The 19,563-nt window shown below is 42.7% G+C and overlaps 1 protein-coding gene across 3 annotated transcripts in view; it reads right to left on the bottom strand.

The window, feature by feature from the left end:
• ARAP3 (ArfGAP with RhoGAP domain, ankyrin repeat and PH domain 3) overlaps positions 1-19,563 on the bottom strand; it is a 217,584-nt gene that overhangs the window by 79,273 nt on the left and 118,748 nt on the right. For all 3 annotated transcript variants that reach the window (XM_069763631.1, XM_069763633.1, XM_069763632.1), the window contains exons 9-13: positions 14,757-14,938; positions 11,444-11,550; positions 9,428-9,627; positions 3,400-3,485; positions 2,778-2,960 (exon numbers count right to left, since the gene is read on the bottom strand). In XM_069763631.1, the coding sequence (XP_069619732.1) occupies positions 2,778-2,960; positions 3,400-3,485; positions 9,428-9,627; positions 11,444-11,550; positions 14,757-14,938 (758 nt within the window). The remainder of the gene's footprint in view (positions 1-2,777; positions 2,961-3,399; positions 3,486-9,427; positions 9,628-11,443; positions 11,551-14,756; positions 14,939-19,563) is intronic.

Below are 19,563 nucleotides of genomic sequence, written 5' to 3'. Positions count from 1 at the left end.
CCGTATGCAATGTGTTTTTAACATCAGGTTTTTCATACTGTCATTCTTTTTCTTTTCAAGCTAGTTCACAAACTAATAAAACAATCTTATATACAGATATAGATAGAATAAATAGGATAAATAGATATCCGGTAGATAATTAATGTAACAAGCTCCCTAAATATTATAAACTGGCACACTTTAGTGCCTTTAATATTGCACTAAAGGGTGTGTAGCCTCATTTAACCTATTAAACAAATGTTTAATTTAAAAAAAATGGCGTAAGGTCTTCTTTATTTTTGTTAACCAGCTGAGGGAAAGCAGACGGCTGAGAGCTGGTGTTATTATTCTGGAAAGGGGTCAATATCCATGCACCTTCCCAGACTATTAATTGCAGCTGTCTGCATAGCCTTTACTGATTATTAAAAATGTGAAAACCCCCCAAAAATGACATGGTTTCCTTCCTATTTTTAATAACCAGCCAAGGCTAAGCAGACAGCTGTGAGCTGATATTAATAGTCTGGAATGCAACATGGATATTGGCCCCTTCCCAGACGAATAACACCAGCTCTCATCCGCACCCAGAAATGTTGCATCTATTAGATGTGCCATTCTGGCACATAGCCTCGGCTCTTCCCAATTGCTCTGATGCGTTGGCAATTGGGGTAATGGTTTTGGGTTTGATGTCAGCTTTGTAATGTCCGCTGACATCAAGTCCAAGGGTTAGTAATGGAGAGGCGTATATCAGACACCCCCCATTACTAACCTCCGTAAGTCACGCTCCTATCAGTGTGCTCCGGTGCCCGTGGTCGGCCATTTTATGTGGCCATATGCAACATGCTGCAATTTTTTTCCTCACCCCAATTCCAGGTAAGGAAAAACTCACAGATAAACACTGCCTCATTGAACAACATTGGTGCAAACACAATGTGATTTTTTTCTCACATTGAACTCGATTGTATACGCAGATATGAACGAACCCTAAGGCAGGGGATATACGACCACTTTGACCACGACAGAGGTGGTGCAGCCAAAACTTACCATGTGCTGCTGGTACATTGCAGCACAATAAGAATAAAGAGGGTCACATTGTGGCCAATAAGGCACCACCAGAAGCAAGTTGCAAAACATTCATCTAGTTCTTACTTTTTGCTTCTCAGTAAGGGCTCATGCACATGACCAATTTTCTCGGTTATCAATCGTACCTATGATATTCTATGAGTCTGTGCATAGATCCAATTTTTTTCCTCGGACTGAGTAATCCATGGAAAAAAATCGGAGACATGTCCGAGTTTAATCCGAGTAAAATCGGCAATGCTTGTCCTGTGACCCTACCCTGTCAATACCTTGTGGGACAATATTCGACTCTGCTCACTTGCTGCGATGTAGCAGCGGCATGCAACGTTACCCAATAGTCGAGCCTAAGTCTAAAGTAAGTTCCGAGGACACCTTATTGTCTACGTCCCTCCATATGTCTGGTGCAGTACTAATGGTTCACCAGTAGGCCATATCATGGGGTCTCTTGACCCAGGTCTAGTAGTCCAGCAAGCAAATGAAGAGGTGGTCATTAGTGATGAATACATATTTTTTGAGCATGCTGAAGACACTCGGAGAGCACACGAGCATGCTTGTTTTGTTCATTCCTTTCTCAAATGCCAAATGAGGGAGAAGGCAACCCTCATTCTCGTGAAAGGTAACTAAAAGCCAGACTTACAAATACCTTCAATATGTCGTAAAGGTGTTACATGATAATGTCACTTTAAAAGGGAACCTATCAGTCAACTCATGATGCTAAAACCACAGACCGCATGAACCCGAGCCAGACTGCAGGATAGGAGCCAATGTTAAAAGATCTAGTAATAATGGAGTAATAACGGTCAGAGGAGCGCTAGGAACTACAGGACACAGGTGTATTAGATGAATCCACAATGCATTTAGATGGTACCCCGTCTTCATCAGGTGGAGATTTATTAATGACAGACAGGAAGAGGTATTTAAACAAAATTCAACCAATCAAAATTAAATACCTCTTCCTGTGTGTCACTAATAAATCTCCATCTGATGAAGACAGGGTACTGTCGAAATGCGTGGTGGATTCATCTAATACACCTGTGTCCTGTAGATCCTAGCACTCCTCTGACCGTTATTACCCCACTATTACTGCATTTATCCTCCACTGGAGGCACACGGCTGGAGCTGTGGTGGACTTTTCATTCTATCTGATCTATCTGCTTCCTCTGCGCTCCCCAGAGACCGCAATTTACCTGAATGTTTAAAGATCTGGCTTGGGACCATAGGGAGAAACAAGACAAGTCTAATCTTGCCACGGCCAACATCTCCCCGCCCTGCTCCAGGTGATTGACAGGTATCTCCCGATGTACTCACATGGAAGAGACCTGTCAATCAAATAGATCAATGCAGTGAAAATGTGCATGGTAGCCGGATCTTTAAACTATGTGTCCTTTGAAACACCTTGGCATATGTGCAGCCAGGCTCTGATTCCTGCTGCCCGTGGTGTCGGTAGACTTAACCCACTGACCGGTTCAACTTAAGTTTTCTTGAGGAGCTTGGGCATGATTCATTCTGACAATGTGTCCAAAAATGGTTGTGCACCCCTTGTCTAAAGGGACGATACCACAGCATTCTGGTAGTTTTTTGGCAGCTTAATAAAGTCTGACAGTAAAATGGAAAATAACTAGCTCCACCATTAACTTCAGAGGTTGGTCACCTAGAGGTGTTGTCGCCTTTGCTATTCCTCAATTCCATTGTGGATGACCTTTATCTCCTAGGACAGATACCTTTAGTATCTCCTCTTGTGTGCTGTAATGAGGGTGAGGACTTCTGTACTTCCCATCACGGTACTTGTAGGCAATGAAGTCCCGTCTTTGTTCTATACAGCCATCCGAATGAAGAACCTCTGATGGTGGCACACGTGCCGCCCAGAAGCGATTGGCTCGATCATTCCCCAAGATAATAAATAGCTGTAAAAGTTAAGAAATAATTTAATTATAAAAATGGAAGTAGTCCAATTATACGTAGATCTTACAGATTTTTGAGGGCGAGATTTCCTCAGATGTTTGCTTTATACTGCATTACTGGTAATATTAACCTCTCACATTGGCATCTGGGGTACATGTGTGTTGCATATATGTCATAGATATGGTGCTGAAGCTAGGAGCACGTTAGCAATATTTCCTTGAGTTCCTTGATGAAAGCCGTAGATAAAGGGGGAAAATGAGCATCTGTGGTATTTCTGAACTCAGTTTTACCATTATTTGAGCCTTATGTAAGCTCCTATTTAGGTCTTTAACCTTCTGATATGAAGGTATTGACTTATAAAGTCACCAGGAAATGTTGCATGGAATTGTCTATGGTCATCGTAGCAAGGAGACCAGCAGCTTCTTACTAGACGTCTCGCACCTGCACAATTTCGTTGCTCCAGATGCTGATATCTAGTTTCAGACTCTGCACTTTGGAGATGTTGGTCCCCAGACTTCTGTGCTGACCTGCGGAGCAAACACAAGATGAGAAACTCTTAAAAGAGATTCTACAGCTGGGGCCATCAGACTTGTCTGGCTATGACTAACACATTCTGGGGAGAGAAATTCCAGAACAGTCATACAATAATATTAATCTTACTTGTTATAAATATAGAAATAACACCAAATTACAAACAATCACTAGTAGACTCTAGAGTAGACCAAAGTTAATTTTCCACTGAAAGTTCCCTGTTCAGAAATTATGTATACCGATCAGTACAGAGCAAAAAAGTAAGCTGTGATGCCCAAGGCGGTCTGACACCTTTCTATCGTAGCCAGCATTAGTCGCTCTTCTGTGGGATCAAATCGATGTCAAACCTTCATTCCCTGGTAGATCAGTAAGCCTTGGGCACCTATGGCCTTGTTGATGGTTCACTGTTAACATTTCCTAGGATCACTTTTCATGGGTACTAACCAGGAACATCGCACAAGACTTGTCATTCTACAGAATCTCGGACACTTGCAGATATTTACGCTAGTCCATCTTTCCTGCATCCATCACATCAACTTCAAGGACTGACCGTTCTTTTGGATCTACTGTTCCAGGCTACTATATTCCACCACTGAGAGGATATTGTTATTCATGTCACCTGTCAGTGGTCTTTTATGTTATGGATAATCAGTGCATATGTATGGAGCCTGCTCAGCAAATTCCAATTGTCTTGGACCATTTGCAGTGTTGATCTATTAAACCCAATGGAACAATTCTGCAATATCCATCGCCCCATCAGGGCAAGGGGGTACTCGGTGTGGGGTCCGGTGTTCACAGGGGGATGTCACGGTGGCTGACCCTGTCCGTGGCCCTGGGATGTCCGTGTAAAAGGGAAAGGTCTTTAGAGGGATAAAGTTTATGTTCATGACACCACCTGTGGTATACGGTCAGGGAGCACCAGAGCACGGGGCAGGCAGGGTCCGGGCGGCTTGGAGGCAAGTCCAGAGTCCCCTTGTCCAGGTGGAGAATAAAAGTCTTTCCTCTAGCGCCGTGGTGGTGTAGTCCCTTACTGCTAAGGTTCTCATAAGGTCCTCACAGATGTTATCTCTCTCTGTCCCCCGGATTGGATAGGAAATACCCATATGACTGGTGACTTGAGCCTGTTTATAGGGTCTCTTAGATAACCTGGCTCTGTGGGGTGTCACCGTGCCTCCTGGGTGTAGGTTCGGACAGGTAACCTGCAATTAGCTGCCCTGCCGGTCTCTGAAATAAGGCGTAGAGGTCCTTACTCCCTCGGTGTTACGGCTACCGGTGTCTGTGCCTCAGAAGGAGGCAGCCTGCTCGGGGCTGGTCCCCTTCTGGTATCCTCTCCTGTGCTTCCTCTCCTGCACGCTCGCTGCAAACAATTCGGCTTTCAATGTCTCTTTCTGGGAGCTGCAGCTCTGTGGGCATGCACTGCTCCTTGGACCCTCTGTCCTCCTCAGACTACTGTCTGGAACTTTCTGAGCTGATGTTCTTTTCTTCTCAGTTTCCTCTTGCTGCCAGGAGCTGCAGACCCCCACGTCTGCTCAGCTATTCTCCTATCGTACCAGCTCCGCCTCAGCTGATGTTACACGACAAGCTCCCTTCTGGTAATCTCTCTTTCTAGCACATCTTTCTTTTTCCTTCCTCTCTGTTTCTCTGACAGGAACTGAACTCACCTTCCCTCCAAAGTACCAGTTATATATATATGGGGAGTCACCTAGTAAATAGGATCAGAAGCTCCCCCTGGTAGCCTGGAGTATGAATGTGTTGCATGTTTGTGATACCTGGATGCAGTTATCCTTCCTTGCCTCCGAAAGTAGCATCACTCTCCCCTGGAGGAAAGCAATGCCACTGTGACGACCAGGACCCTGGGGCGCCACACATCAAAATTCAGAGGAAAGCAAGAGGAGCAGCATTCACCACTGGCAATTTCAGTAAAATGAACTTTATTTCAGTTACAGAGTTGCAGATAGAGACAGAGAAAAGAGCAACAGCTGTTTCACATGTTTGCACGCTTCCTCTGGGTCACACATCATCACTAGTAATAATAATCTTTATTTTTTATATAGCGCTAACATATTCCGCAGCGCTTTACAGTTTGCACACATTATCATCGCTGTCCCTGACGGGGCTCACTATCTAATTTCCCTATCTGTATGTCTTTGGGATGTGGGAGGAAACCGGAGTACCCGAAGAAACCCACGCAAACACGGAGAGAACATACAGTAGAAATTGTGTCTCCATATCTCACCAGGAGGTCTGGCCAGGGCCAAGAAGAAAGGAACACTTGACACCCCCTAGTGCTTGGAGGGGAGATGCTAATTGCGGCCTGAGGTACCTATTCCTGGAAACCATCTCACAAGTGTCTCCAGAGGAAAATAATATATATTCATTAGTAGAGCGGCCCTGCCCAATCAAACAGACCGCAATTATGATATTAACCTGGGGGGCCGGTCTAGAAACCTGGGAAATAACGTGGGCACAACTCGCTAGTTGTGCTCAAGTAGGTGCCCAAACCGTGCTAATTAGATAGAAAAACTTGGCACACACAGAACGTAGATGCGGTGAAATTTAATGAGGTAACAGTACATACAGTAGACGTTTCGGTCAATTTTTGACCTTCATCAATGTACCTCTTACTATTATATAAAGTCTCGGGGTCATACATGGGAGAATTCCCAATAATATTAGCCGGAAATGCTGTAGTGACACCAGGTCAGGAGATGTAAGGGACGTGGGATGGACGCAGTATCCACTGCTTGTCCAGTGTGCTCTAGAAACCTGACCTCAGACCAAAGTTATACATTTAGGCTGCAGACAGAGAATTGTGTTCACATGATGGAGGCAGCCTGAGAAGCTGGTGTGATCCAATTTACATTTGTCCTACCCTCAGGGAGCAGAAGCAACTACCAGTTAGATGATTTCTGTAAGTTTTCTCCTGTTTATTTTGATACTGTTTTGCATAAGTTATATATATTTTTATTATCATATTTTTATACCCTTTTCTGATTGTAAGCATTGAACCTTTGTTATTAAAGTATAAAACTTTAACAAGCTGAACCTTGAATGTTCTAAAAGAATCCATAGCCTAAGGTGTGTGAGCCTTATGAGTGATAGACATATTTTTAGTAGTATTGTTAGTTCCGGGACTCATCGCCCCTGTATTCGATGAGTGGTGGCAGCATGTATGAGCGGGTGTGTGGCCTGGGTCGGTGTGTGATTTATGCTCCCATTACAGAATAGGACACAGGTTGAATGCTGGACTGAGAGTGGGGAGATAGATTAACCCTTGCAGGCACAACCCCAAGTCACGTGTGGGAGCAGGCACGTGACGAATAAGTGACACCACGGAGAAGGGATCCGTGACAATTGGAACTAGTACTTCCCTTCCTTTTATGCAAGATACCCTCCAACATTATTTAAATATATTACTATCAATTACTTATCAAAAATGGAAAAAAAAACATAGAAAACACATAAACAACAAATAATTAAAACAGGAGACACTAATATGCACCCGCTAAGCAGAAATGGGCTTGGGTCAATAAGATCATTTAGCCCTATGGGTCCTAAAGCCTCAATCATTTGAATGAAATATATGTCCTGTCTAAATAACTTTTTGCTTCTATCACCACCTTCTTTAGATATTTGTTCAAGATGCAATCCTGCAAAACGCATGTGCTCTGGGTCCCACCCATGAACCTGTCTCATATGGTTGATAAGTCTCGGGGAACCGTTTCCAGACTGCAGCGAACGTACATGCTCACAATATAAAATTTACGGCTGTCACATATAATGGCATACACTATGTATTTATTCTGGAAAGTAAAAAATTGATTGAAACTAATGGAAGTAAGGTCCCAAATTAATTTGGTTCCAACAGTACATATAACCACACTGATTACGGTGTCTACATTTAAAATGTCCTTTCTGTAAAGTTTATTTTATTAATAAGTCAGTCTTCTGTGTGTGTGAACTTGCCTTTACCATATTATCTCCAGGCTTCTACTCCTGCGGAACTTAACCATCGGTCTTTTTATAGAAATATCAGTTAGCAGTGTGTCACTTTCTATCATGTACCAATATTTATTATTGATCTCACTGAATTGCTCATAGAATTATGTTTAAAGGAAGGACATGACAAACCTATTTTTTATTAGTAATTGATAGTAATAAATTTTAATAAGGTGAATGGGACATCCTGCATAAAAGGGAATGTGATAATGTGTGCACCTGAAGAAGCGTGTCAATATGCGAAACAGCTGTTGCTCATTTCACTGATGTCTCTGTCTGCAACTCTGTGACCAAAATAAAGTGCATTTTACTGAAATTGCCAGTGGTGAGGGACGCTCCTCTTGCTTTCCTGTGAATTTTCATGATCATTTACAAGTATCAAGCTAAGCATCACAAGACATGGCTATTATCTGGATATATTTTGTTTGATCCTTAATTCCCTTCAATTGGGTGTGGTGGTAGTGCCAGGACTTTCTTTCTTTGTTTCTTGGGTTAAAAAAAATTGTTGCAGGCAAGTATGAATTGGCCGGCGGCCACTATCAATTAAGAGGCTGCAACACTTGTGCGTGACCTCCCCAAACAGCTGATGGGAGTGGGTCCTGATACTTGGGCCACACCGATGTAATATTGAAAATATTGGAGACTTTCTAAATTCAAGTAAACTTAACACTGAGAGCACCAGCAAAACTGCATATACCCAAATAGGTGAAAAACTGAAAGAACAAAGGTATAATAATAATAGGTCAACCCTCAAGTGTTAAAATATGAACACATTTATTGAAGGAGAAGGAAATGTGGTGATGCTTCAAAACGCTGGTGGGATTATATACTGTAACCCACTGTATCCCAGGATTCTTTATTAAGATTTGTGTGGATCTACAAACTTTGACCTATTTTATGTACTGTGGGCGAAACCACAAACCGTGAGTAACCTAAAGCGGATGTGGACTAATCTTCAAATTACCCATCAACATCTTATGGATTTTAATGACATTCGTTGGACGTACGTGACAACATCTTTTGTTTCCAAACATATCTAACAATTCTTTCTGTTTTTAGGAATGCACAAATTAATTAATAAAGACTAATCATGAGCAAACGTGAATGTTATAAGAGCATGCTCGGGCGCTAACCGAGTGTTTTCAGCGTGCTTGAAAAATATGTTTGAGTCCCCGCCGCTGCATGTCTAGGGGCTGTTCGACAGCCGCAACACGGGCAGAAATTGCTTGTTTGTTAGGCGTGTGTTGCGGCTTTCGAACAGCCGCGGGGACTCAAACATATATTTCGAGCACGCTGAAGACACTCGGTTAGCACCCGGGCATGCTCGGATAACACCTTATCAAAGCACGTTCGCTCTTAACCATTAGTGACCACACAATCAGATTTAATGAACCGTTGCACAAGTGACGTAAATGGAGGCAAAGGGAGTCTATTGATTATCATGGAGGCCTTCTGTGTCCATGTTTAGAAAGGAAGTAGTGATGAGCAAATATACTCGTTACTCGAGATTTCCCGAGCACGCTCGGGGGTCCTCCAAGTATTTTTTTAGTGCTCGGAGATTCAGTTTTTCTTGCTGCAGCTGAATGATTTACATCTGTTAGCCAGCATAAGTACATATGGGGGTTGCCTGGTTGCTAGGGAATCCCCCACATGTAATCAAGCTGGCTAACAGATGTAAATCATCCAGCTGCAGCAAAAAAAACGAAATCTCCGAGCACTAAAAAATACTCGGAGGACCCCCGAACGTGCTCGGTAAATCTCGAGTAACGAGTATATTCGCTCTTCACTAAAAGGAAGCAAAAGCGCATCGGACCGATCTTTTTTTATTCTTATGCATCAGTTATGCAATGGATCCATTTTGGACATTAATTAGGTTCATCTGTTCCTAGAGGTGTAACAGACAAACGCGAGTGTGAATGGAGCCGTACTCAGCACTGACCTGCACACTGCTTGCATATGACAACGCACAGGTTTATGGAGGCCCAGTCGGGGTTGCCAGCTTTGCAGTCAGCACAGGTCTTGTTGGTTTTGTTGGACCAAATCTTTTCAGCCACCTCATAGTCTGAGAGTGACTCAGATATACACTCCAGCAATGCCTCCATCCATTCCTTCTTCTCCCGATCTGACTCTGCTGTGAAGCTGGAAAGGAAGAAAAGGTGCAAATTATTATAGACAGACAGACCAAAAAATCAAAACATTATATGAGAATATGTTAATAAACATATTTATTTATATCCACACAGATGCAACCAAGGTTATTCTTACCCTCCATTGAAACTTAGGTTTATTAGTAAAATTTACACACTTTCCAAATTCAAGAAAAAAAATATTTTTGATGACTTCTACAGGTTCATAATGATTCAACCTCTGCATTACAAACATCTTTAGGACTTAATAAAGACCCTTTGACTGATATGACTTGCTGCAAACGTGACGCAAAGCCAGACACCGGCTTCTGGAAGTGTTTATAAGGGGCGATGGCCTCCAGTTCACTAACATTCTTGGGTTGTCAACAGAGTGGCCCAAAAAAGTTAAGAGTAGAGATGATTACCTTACACAATCAAGAAAGGTGATACACAAAGATAGCAAAGTCATTAGATGTTCCTATAGTTACTATTAACTCAACGTTCAGAGTTAAAGAAATACTGACTGCACTACATGGACGTGGCAGAAAGCAAACCTTTAAAGGAGGTAGGTGGTCAAAAACCCTGGAGTGACTGCAAAAGACCTGTAGAAAGATTTGGTTGCAGAAGACTTTGAGATTTCAGTGTGCACACTAAGGCACATACTAAATGCTGAAGGTCCTCATGACCGAACTCTAAGACATATCTCTGCTGACCTAAAACATCAAGAAAAGTTGGTTCCAATATGCTCAAAATCATATAAATAAGCCGCAGAGATTCGAGGTTATGTTTTGAAGTGCAATGAAAGAAAACTAACTTTTCAGGCCAATGGATTTGTATTTCTGGAGGAAGAAGAATAAAGTGTTCGATGAAAAGAACACCCTACCTACAGTGAAGCATGGTGGTGGATCAATGATTCTCTGAGGCAACTTTGCTCCCCCCCTGCATTGGAAATTAACAGTGTGTAGAGAGCAAAATGGATTCAGCCAAGTATCAGGAAATCTTAAGAGAAAATATTGTCTAATTGTCTAAATATTGTTGAGTGTAGATATGCATACAAACTGTAGATGTAGAATCCGTCCAGGATTTGCAGCAAACGAGTTGTATGCAGAGACAGAGTTGTATGCTATCAGCTGACGGATGGTCTTTGCAATGACGAAGGAAGCAACGTATGCAATACTTGCTTGCAGAGAAGCTACACACCATTTGTAGTGTCAACAGCACCTGACAAGAGGTGGTAATGCTCACATCACACAAGTGCTTAAAGGGAATCTGTCACTAGGTTTTTCACACCTAATCTGAAGGAAGCATGATGTAGAGACAGAGACCCTGATTCCTGAAATGTGTCACTTACTGGGCTGCTTACTGTAGTTTTGATAAAATCACTGATCATCACTAGAGGATTAGCTAACCTGCTGCCAAGTAGTCCTCCATATTCATGAGCTGTGTATGTCCCGCCCCCAACACTGATTGAAAGCCTTCTGCCTATGCACAGTATTCATAGAAAGCTGTGGTGTAGGTGGGGATATAACGGTAGCATTCTGAGAACTGGTAGATCTGCAGCAGATAAAACAGTGAGTTTGCCAAAAAGACAACACTCAGCCCTGCAAGTTACAGATCCCTGGAATGCAAATGCAGCATTTTGGCCTCATTTATGAAAACTGGATCTGGCTGCCCATAACAATTAATCAGAGAACAGCTTTAGTTTCTGTAGACCAGTGCAATAAATAAAAGCTGAGCTCTGATTGGCTGCTGTTAGCAACAAGGTGGGTCCAGATAAATTAGGTCCACTTACTTTTCTGAGAGTTATTTACAATTCACTTCCACATTACCTGAAAGTTCTATGTGGCGTGATCAACTCAAATGTCTTGTTGCGTCCATCCCGGATGGTGGAGCCGTGCATTTCAATCACAAACATTCCATTGCCCATTTTGAAAAACTATATGGAAAAATCACAAAGAATTACACTTATTCTTTACACTGTAAAGAAAGGTTACACATTCTAATAAAAACGAATAAAGAGGGCCCGCACACCCTCATTATTAAATTAATGTACAGGCGCACAAATATGATATGTGGCCAATATACGAGAGGTAATGGTTAGGGTCATCTATATTAAAAGGTCACCTTGACGTGGTTAGATTGGTTCTTTGATCTAAAAACTAACTACATTTTAAACGTTTACAGCAATATTGTATTTCAGGTATTCATTATTCGCAGTGTGCTGACTCACAGTGTATGTAGATGTCCGCATATTGGCCACATAGCGTATTTGTGCATCTGTACATTAATTTAATACTAAAGGTGTGCAGGTCCTATTTTTCTCTATTTTGTACTACATTTCGGGGATGGCCCCCCTCCAAGGTTCAGCACCCTTTTCCACCCATCCTTCCCAGACAAGGTTTTAATGTGAGCTATATCTGGTTTCCTTTTCATTCCCCATTCAGAAGAGGCCTGATTTGGCACATAAAGAGGTAGGACATATAGTGGTTAGGGACCATCCCCATGGAAAGGTCACCTTGACATGGTTAGATGGCTTTCACAAACTTTGATCAAAAAATGCTAATTACCTTACGTTCTTAACGTTTACACCAATATCATAGTTGATGCATTTAGTAGTCACAATGTGCATGAATATACTCTTTCCAGGGCTGACAAATCTTATATGTATATACTCTTTACAATGCTGACACATCGTCTATGTATATACTATAAAAATTACAGACTTCTCCATTCTTTGTAGGTGGGAAAGCTTGCAAAATGGGCAGTGTGTCAAATAGTTATTTTCTCCACTGTATATACTCTTTCCAATATCAGCATATATCTATTTTCTACTATGATTATAGAGTGATATGATACATTCAAGTTTTAGCTATTCCACTTACCGTATTTTTCAGACTATAAGACACACTTTCCCCCCGAAATTTGGGAGGAAAATGGGGGTGCGTCTTATAGTGCGAACTCAGGCTTACTGGGGATTTGCGGCAGAGGTGTGGCCATGCTGCGGCGCTGCGGAGTGCCTTCTCCAGGTCACCGACACCAGACCCGCAGCATCTCACCCTGTGACTGCAGCATTGCCCCACTTCTGCCGCCGCCGGCTTCATGAGGAAGGAACCCTGCCTTCTGTGACCCCCTGTACCACCACCGGCCCTCAGGTAAGATACCTTAAATTCGGAGAATAAGATGAACCCCCATCTTATAAAAATCTTTTTTCTGCTACTTTCCACCCCACAATTTGGGGAATGTCTTATAGTCTGGTGCGTCTTATATTACAAAAAATACAGTAGTCCTTTTGCCAGCCCCGATACCATGCAGTTGGCCTTTACGAACATTTGTGAAACAATGGATCATTCTATAGTGCTCATTGATACTAGCATGGTCATAGGCAAGATGTAACAAGTCAGTTCATGAGATTTTTTCTCTCCTAACTATTCCATGATGGGTGGTATTATTGCAAACTAGAAGAATTTTGGAACTGTGACTCAGCCAAGAGTTAGAATCCACATAAAGTTACTGAACAGGTTTGATGAGTGCTGAGGAGCAGAAGGCATAAAAGTCACCACCGCTTGCTGACTCCATAACTGCAGTGTCCAAACGGCCTCTAACATTTACATCACAACAAAAACTGTTTTGGGGGCTTTATGGCACCAGTTTCCATGGCCAAGCAGCTGCATGTAGGCTTTAGATCACCAAGCACAATAACAAGTGTCGGATGGAGTGGTGAAAAGCAGCCACCACTGGACTCTGGAGCAGTGGAAACTTGTTCTGTGAAATGGTGACTCACACTACTCTATTTGGCATCTGATGGACGAGGCTGCGTTTTGGAGAATGCCAGGAAAACCTTACCTGCTTAACTAAATAGTGCCAACTGTAAAGTTTGGTGGAGGAGGGATAATACTATGGGGTTGTTTTTCATGTGTTGTGCTAGGTCACTAGGATCTAGAGAATACATAAAGATTTAGCGCACAGGTCATTTTAGAATATTGTATGTTTCCAACTTTGTAGGAACGATTTGAGAAGTGTCCTTTTCTATTCCAGCATTGTATTCCAGCATTGTATTCTAGTGTACAACGCAAGGCCAATAAACACATGGTTGGGGGGAATTTGACAGGCCGCACAGAGCCCTGACCTCAACCCCTTCAAACACTTTTGAGTTTAAATAAAACAGAAATTGTGAGTCTAACATCAGAGTCTAACCTAATGGATGAATGGCCAAAATTTTCCACAGACACAATTTGGCCTCTTGTAGAAAGCCTTCAAGGAGAAATGCAAGTTGCTGTAGTTGTAAAGGGTCATCAGCTATGCGTTAATGTCTATTAATTTAAGATTATATTTCATAAAAGCTCCTGAAGGTGTATTGTGGAGTGGTCTAATACTTTATGCAGTGGGTATACTGCAGACACAACCTAATTGGGGTTGCGATAGCCTTGCTAAGCAGTGCACCATGTATGATGTTGAATTCATCACTTGGTTGCACTGCATTATATGCAATGTATCCTTAAATTCTGCTGGATTGTAAACAGGGAATGTCATGATCCGTTCCAGGGTCTATTAATGTCTGCCCTTTTTTGGACGGATCATGTCAAGGGTTAACTTTGCTCTGCCTCATTCTGGGTTCAGGTTTGCCATTTAGCTCCCATGAATCTTGCTGGCAGTGTCAGCTATAGTTCTGTCTTCGGCTTGTGAACCTGACTCTGGAAACCCTTGGTTTGTCCTGCTGTGAACCCTGACTTGTCCTGTGTCTGTTATCCTCCTCTCTCTGCCCTTTCCCTGCGTTTGTCTGTTCTGCTTGATTCTCTGATTCTGACCTCCTGGCTTGGCTATTGACTCTATCTTGATTTGTCCCTATTGTACCGTATTTTGCTCGCCCTGGTTTACTGATCCCTTGCTACGTCCTGACTATCCTTTCTGTTTATATCCTTTTATCTTGTGCCCTGATTTGGCTTTTCTGACTACTCTCTTGCCACTAGGTGGCATCTGTTCAGCTGCTCAGTGTGTGCAGTCTCACGTCCCTATAAAACTCCCCCTGGTGAAGGTTGCGCTGTACTGCACTGCAGCTGCATGACAGGGAACAATCGGATCGATATATTTATGGTAGACTTGTCCTCAAAACGAGGCATCATCAAATATCTTGCATGTTCTTACCTGTTCATTTTTATGGATCCATAATTCATCTGTTGTGAGAACTGCAAACACTTTTGACTTATAGCCCTTCAGCTCTAGGTGGCCCGCCCTGGAGAAGATGCAGGAGGAGCGAGGACGCTGGTTAAACATTCGCTGTTCCTTAACCCTGTTCTGTATGGTGGAGCACCACTCACTCCTCTGCGCTATGGAGATAATGAATGTACTATGTTTACAAAAACGCAATATTACAGGATTGATGAAGTGTTACTAAAATCCAGCTCTGCTCATATTGATGTAGACCACAAGCAATAAGAGCTAGTGAGTCAAAACTCTGGTCAAAATGGCCTGGACATACAATATGCGCTACCTGTGAGGTCAATTTTAGATCATTTGTTGCAGTATCTTCTGTGACTTAAAGAAAAACTCAAAAACATTACATAGTAACATAGTTAGTAAGGCCGAAAAAAGACATTTGTCCATCCAGTTCAGCCTATATTCCATCATAATAAATCCCTAGATCTACGTCCTTCTACAGAACCTAATAATTGTATGATACAATATTGTTCTGCTCCAGGAAGACATCCAGGCCTCTCTTGAACCCCTCGACTGAGTTCGCCATCACCACCTCCTCAGGCAAGCAATTCCAGATTCTCACTGCCCTAACAGTAAAGAATCCTCTTCTATGTTGGTGGAAAAACCTTCTCTCCTCCAGACGCAAAGAATGCCCCCTTGTGCCCGTCACCTTCCTTGGTATAAACAGATCCTCAGCGAGATATTTGTATTGTCCCCTTATATACTTATACATGGTTATTAGATCGCCCCTCAGTCGTCTTTTTTCTAGACTAAATAATCCTAATTTCGCTAATCTATCTGGGTATTGTAGTTCTCCCATCCCCTTTATTAATTTTGTTGCCCTCCTTTGTACTCTCTCTAGTTCCATTATATCCTTCATGAGCACCGGTGCCCAAAACTGGACACAGTACTCCATGTGCGGTCTAACTAGGGATTTGTACAGAGGCAGTATAATGCTCTCATCATGTGTATCCAGACCTCTTTTAATGCACCCCATGATCCTGTTTGCCTTGGCAGCTGCTGCCTGGCACTGGCTGCTCCAGGTAAGTTTATCATTAACTAGGATCCCCAAGTCCTTCTCCCTGTCAGATTTACCCAGTGGTTTCCCATTCAGTGTGTAATGGTGATATTGATTCCTTCTTCCCATGTGTATAACCTTACATTTATCATTGTTAAACCTCATCTGCCACCTTTCAGCCCAAGTTTCCAACTTATCCAGATCCATCTGTAGCAGAATACTATCTTCTCTTGTATTAACTGCTTTACATAGTTTTGTATCATCTGCAAATATCGATATTTTACTGTGTAAACCTTTGATTTAAACACTGTGATTATCCAAAAATAAGACAGTGTATTATATTATTTTTTGCTCCGAAAGTTGGGTTAGGGCTTTTTTTGAGGGGATGTCTTTTTTTCGTGAACAACAATGCAGATTTATTTTTGAACAAAAAAAAACAACATTTATTCAAATATAAACATGTTATCACATTCTGGAACATCAGCAAAATGTTCCAAACCTTGAATTCTATTATAAACCTCTTGAGATCCTATTTCCTTTTTCCACATACAACAATCTACTCTTTATACAGGCTGAAGAAGAACAATGGGGTTAGAATGATCAGTAACAGATAATTCTGTGTCCATACACATCACGTTATCAGCAGCACAACTCCTGCTTACGAAACAATGGCCCTCTGGAGCAAGATGCACCTAATTCAATAAAATGGGAAAATCACTAAATAAATTAGGAATCTAACCAAGTGCCATGCGCCTTTGGCACAAATGTACATACAGGTGCTTCTCACAAAATTAGAATATCATTAAAAACTTTCTCTTGACAATACTCCATAGATTCTCTATGGGGTTATGTTCAGGCGAGTTTGCTGGCCAATCAAGCACAGTGATACTGTTGTTTGTAAACCACGTATTGGCACTTTTGGCGGTGTGGACAGGTGCCAAGTCCTGCTGGAGAATGAAATTTCCATCACAAAAAAGCTTGTCGGCAGAGAGAAACATGAAGTGCTGTAAAATTTTCTGGTAGATGGCTTCACTGACTTTGGTCTTGATAAAGCACAGTGGACCTACACCAGCAGATGACATGGCTCCCCAAACCATCACTGATTGTGCAAACGGCACGCTAGACCTTGGAAGTCTGGAGGAGTGGAGAGGCCACAATCCAAGCTGCTTGAGGTCTAGTGTGAAGTTTCCACAATCAGTGATGGTTTGGGAGAGCCATGTCACCTGCTGGTGTAGGTCCACTCTGTTTTATCAAGACCAAAGTCAGCACAGCCGTCTACGTGGAAATTTTAGAGCACTTCTTGCTTCCCTCTGCCGACAAGCTTTTAGGAGATGGAAAATTAATTCTCCAGAAGGACTTGGCACCTGACAAAAGTACCAATACCTGGTTTACTAATGTATCACCCCAAGTTCCTGGTTGTTACAGTGGTATTGCCATCCTCACTGGGAGGGTGATGCCATCCTTGGAAGCGAGTAAGGATCTCTTTAACAGGTATCACAAACATGTAACATGTTCTTACTCCAGGCCAGAAGGGGGAGTTCTGATCCAGTTTGTTTGTGGCTCCCCTATATATATATTCTGGCTAGAGGGAAAGTAGTCAGTGAGAGGAGTCTGTGAGAGAGAGTGGGGCTGTGCAGACGTATAGATCTGCAGCTCCTGTGAGGAAAGCTGGGGCTGTGCAGACACGAGATTCTGCAACTCCTGGAAAGGATAACGCGAGAGACAGAACAGTTTGTAGAAAGCATGAAGGAGGAAAAAGCCAAGGAGAGTGAAGAGCTGGAGAAAAGCTGCGACTGAGCTTCTTCCACGCTCAAGCGCATGAAATCAGTAGCCGGAAGACCAAGGTTGTGGGGGTAACTTTATGCCCCACAGCAGAAACCGGCAGACAACAGATTGCAAGTCTCCTGTCCACCATTAACATCAGAAGGCACAGTAACACAGAGCCTGGCGTCATTTGAGAGATCCTGTAAGAAGGCTCGAGTTACCTGCCATGTAGGTATTGTCCTATCTAATGGGAGACAGAGAGAAAGTGAGGACCTTGTGTGAGGCCTAAGGCAGCAAGAGACTACAACAAAGCGCAGAGAGGAAGGCTTCCAACCCTTCCTGGCTAAGGGGATTCCTGAATCGCTTTCAAGCCGTCTGGACCACACCAGCACGTGTGATGCGTACCCTGGACTGTGGCTGCATTACACAAATAAAAGGTAAAGAGCCTGCAACCCTGTGTCCTCTGATTCTTTCTACGCCATCTACCATCTGTCCCTACCACACTGGGAGCCCTGGGGACCCAGTTTCACCTGTGGGAAGCCAGCCATCCCTGCTGCAGTACGATCACACCAGTGGACCCCTTTAAGCAGCGTCGGTCATCCCTGATCGAATACCACAGGTGACACCACGAACAAACTTTATTCTTTATTTAACCATCCCTTTAAATACTTTTCCTTTTTACTTAGATGCCCAGGGCCACAGACCAGGTCACTGCCACCTTGACACATCCCTTTAAGAACCGTCCCGATTCCGAGTGGATTAATAATGGATAGGTGTCTTATTGATGCCTGTCCATTATTAACCTGGCTTAATGTCACCTTACAATAGCAAGGTGACATTAACCCTTCATTACCCCTTATCCCACCGCTACACGGGAATGGGAAGAGAGTGGCCAAGTGCCAGAATAGGCGCATCTTACAGATGTGCCTTTTCTGGGGTGGCTGGGGGCATATGTTTTTAGCCAGGGGGGCCAATAACCATGGACCCTCTCCAGGCTATTAATATCTGCCCTCAGTCACTGGCTTTCCCACTCTGGCAGAGAAAATTGTGCGGGAGCCTACGCCAAATTTTTCCATGATTTAACCCTTTATTTTAAAAGCTAGAGCCCCCAAATTTTGCACACAGACACTTGGAACATTATTAGTGAGGAATATGTAAAAAAATAAGGGATATGACATGGTTTACTGTATGTAAACCATGTCTCATATCCTGTTGGGTTTGGGAAGGAGACAGCAAAAGCCGGCAATTGAATTACCGGCTTTTCTATAGAACACCGCTGCGTATTTCTCGCAAGTCACACTCTTGGTCCGTGTGTAATCCGTATTTTTCTCGCCCCCATTGACTTTCATTGGCGGATTTTTAGCGCAATACGCTGACAAACGCAGCATGCTGCGATTTTTCTACACCCGTAAAATACGGCAGAGAAATATACGACAGATAGGAGCTGCCCCACAGAGAATCATTGGTCCGTGTGCAATGCGTAGTTTTTGCGCCTCTCATACATCCGTAAAACTCGCTAGTGTGACGCCGGCCTAAGAGTCAGCACCCCTAGTGTGCAGTACATACACTCCAGGTTACTAGCACCATGGCTATGGGTGCTTATAACATGAAGCTCACATGCCCTCGGCAACCAAAAACATAGAAAATATTATTCTGAGCAAAAAAAAAACACCAACAAAACAAATTGTCCTTGTTATAATAAAAAACCTGGCAATAAATAAAAAGGAAAACAATCATAGAAACGCAGTGTCCTGGACGGTCCATTTCCTACTTTGTATTACAAATATCATTAGACAAAGCAAGAATAAGTCCTTGATTAAAGGAACCCCCAAATAAACAGAGGGCATTTCATGAATAGTGGACAAAATACTGTCACCTGCTGAAATTGAGGGGAAACAGGTTTTTTTTTCTATAAAATCCAGAGACATCCTGCGACATGGAACAGGAAATCCTATTGAGGAGCTATTAAATATC

This window comes from Ranitomeya imitator, chromosome 4 (assembly GCF_032444005.1).
Source record: "Ranitomeya imitator isolate aRanImi1 chromosome 4, aRanImi1.pri, whole genome shotgun sequence".
In the NCBI taxonomy this organism is placed as follows: Eukaryota; Metazoa; Chordata; class Amphibia; order Anura; family Dendrobatidae; genus Ranitomeya; species Ranitomeya imitator.
Note: the sequence above shows the minus strand (reverse complement) of the source record. Positions and strands in the feature narration are given on the sequence as shown.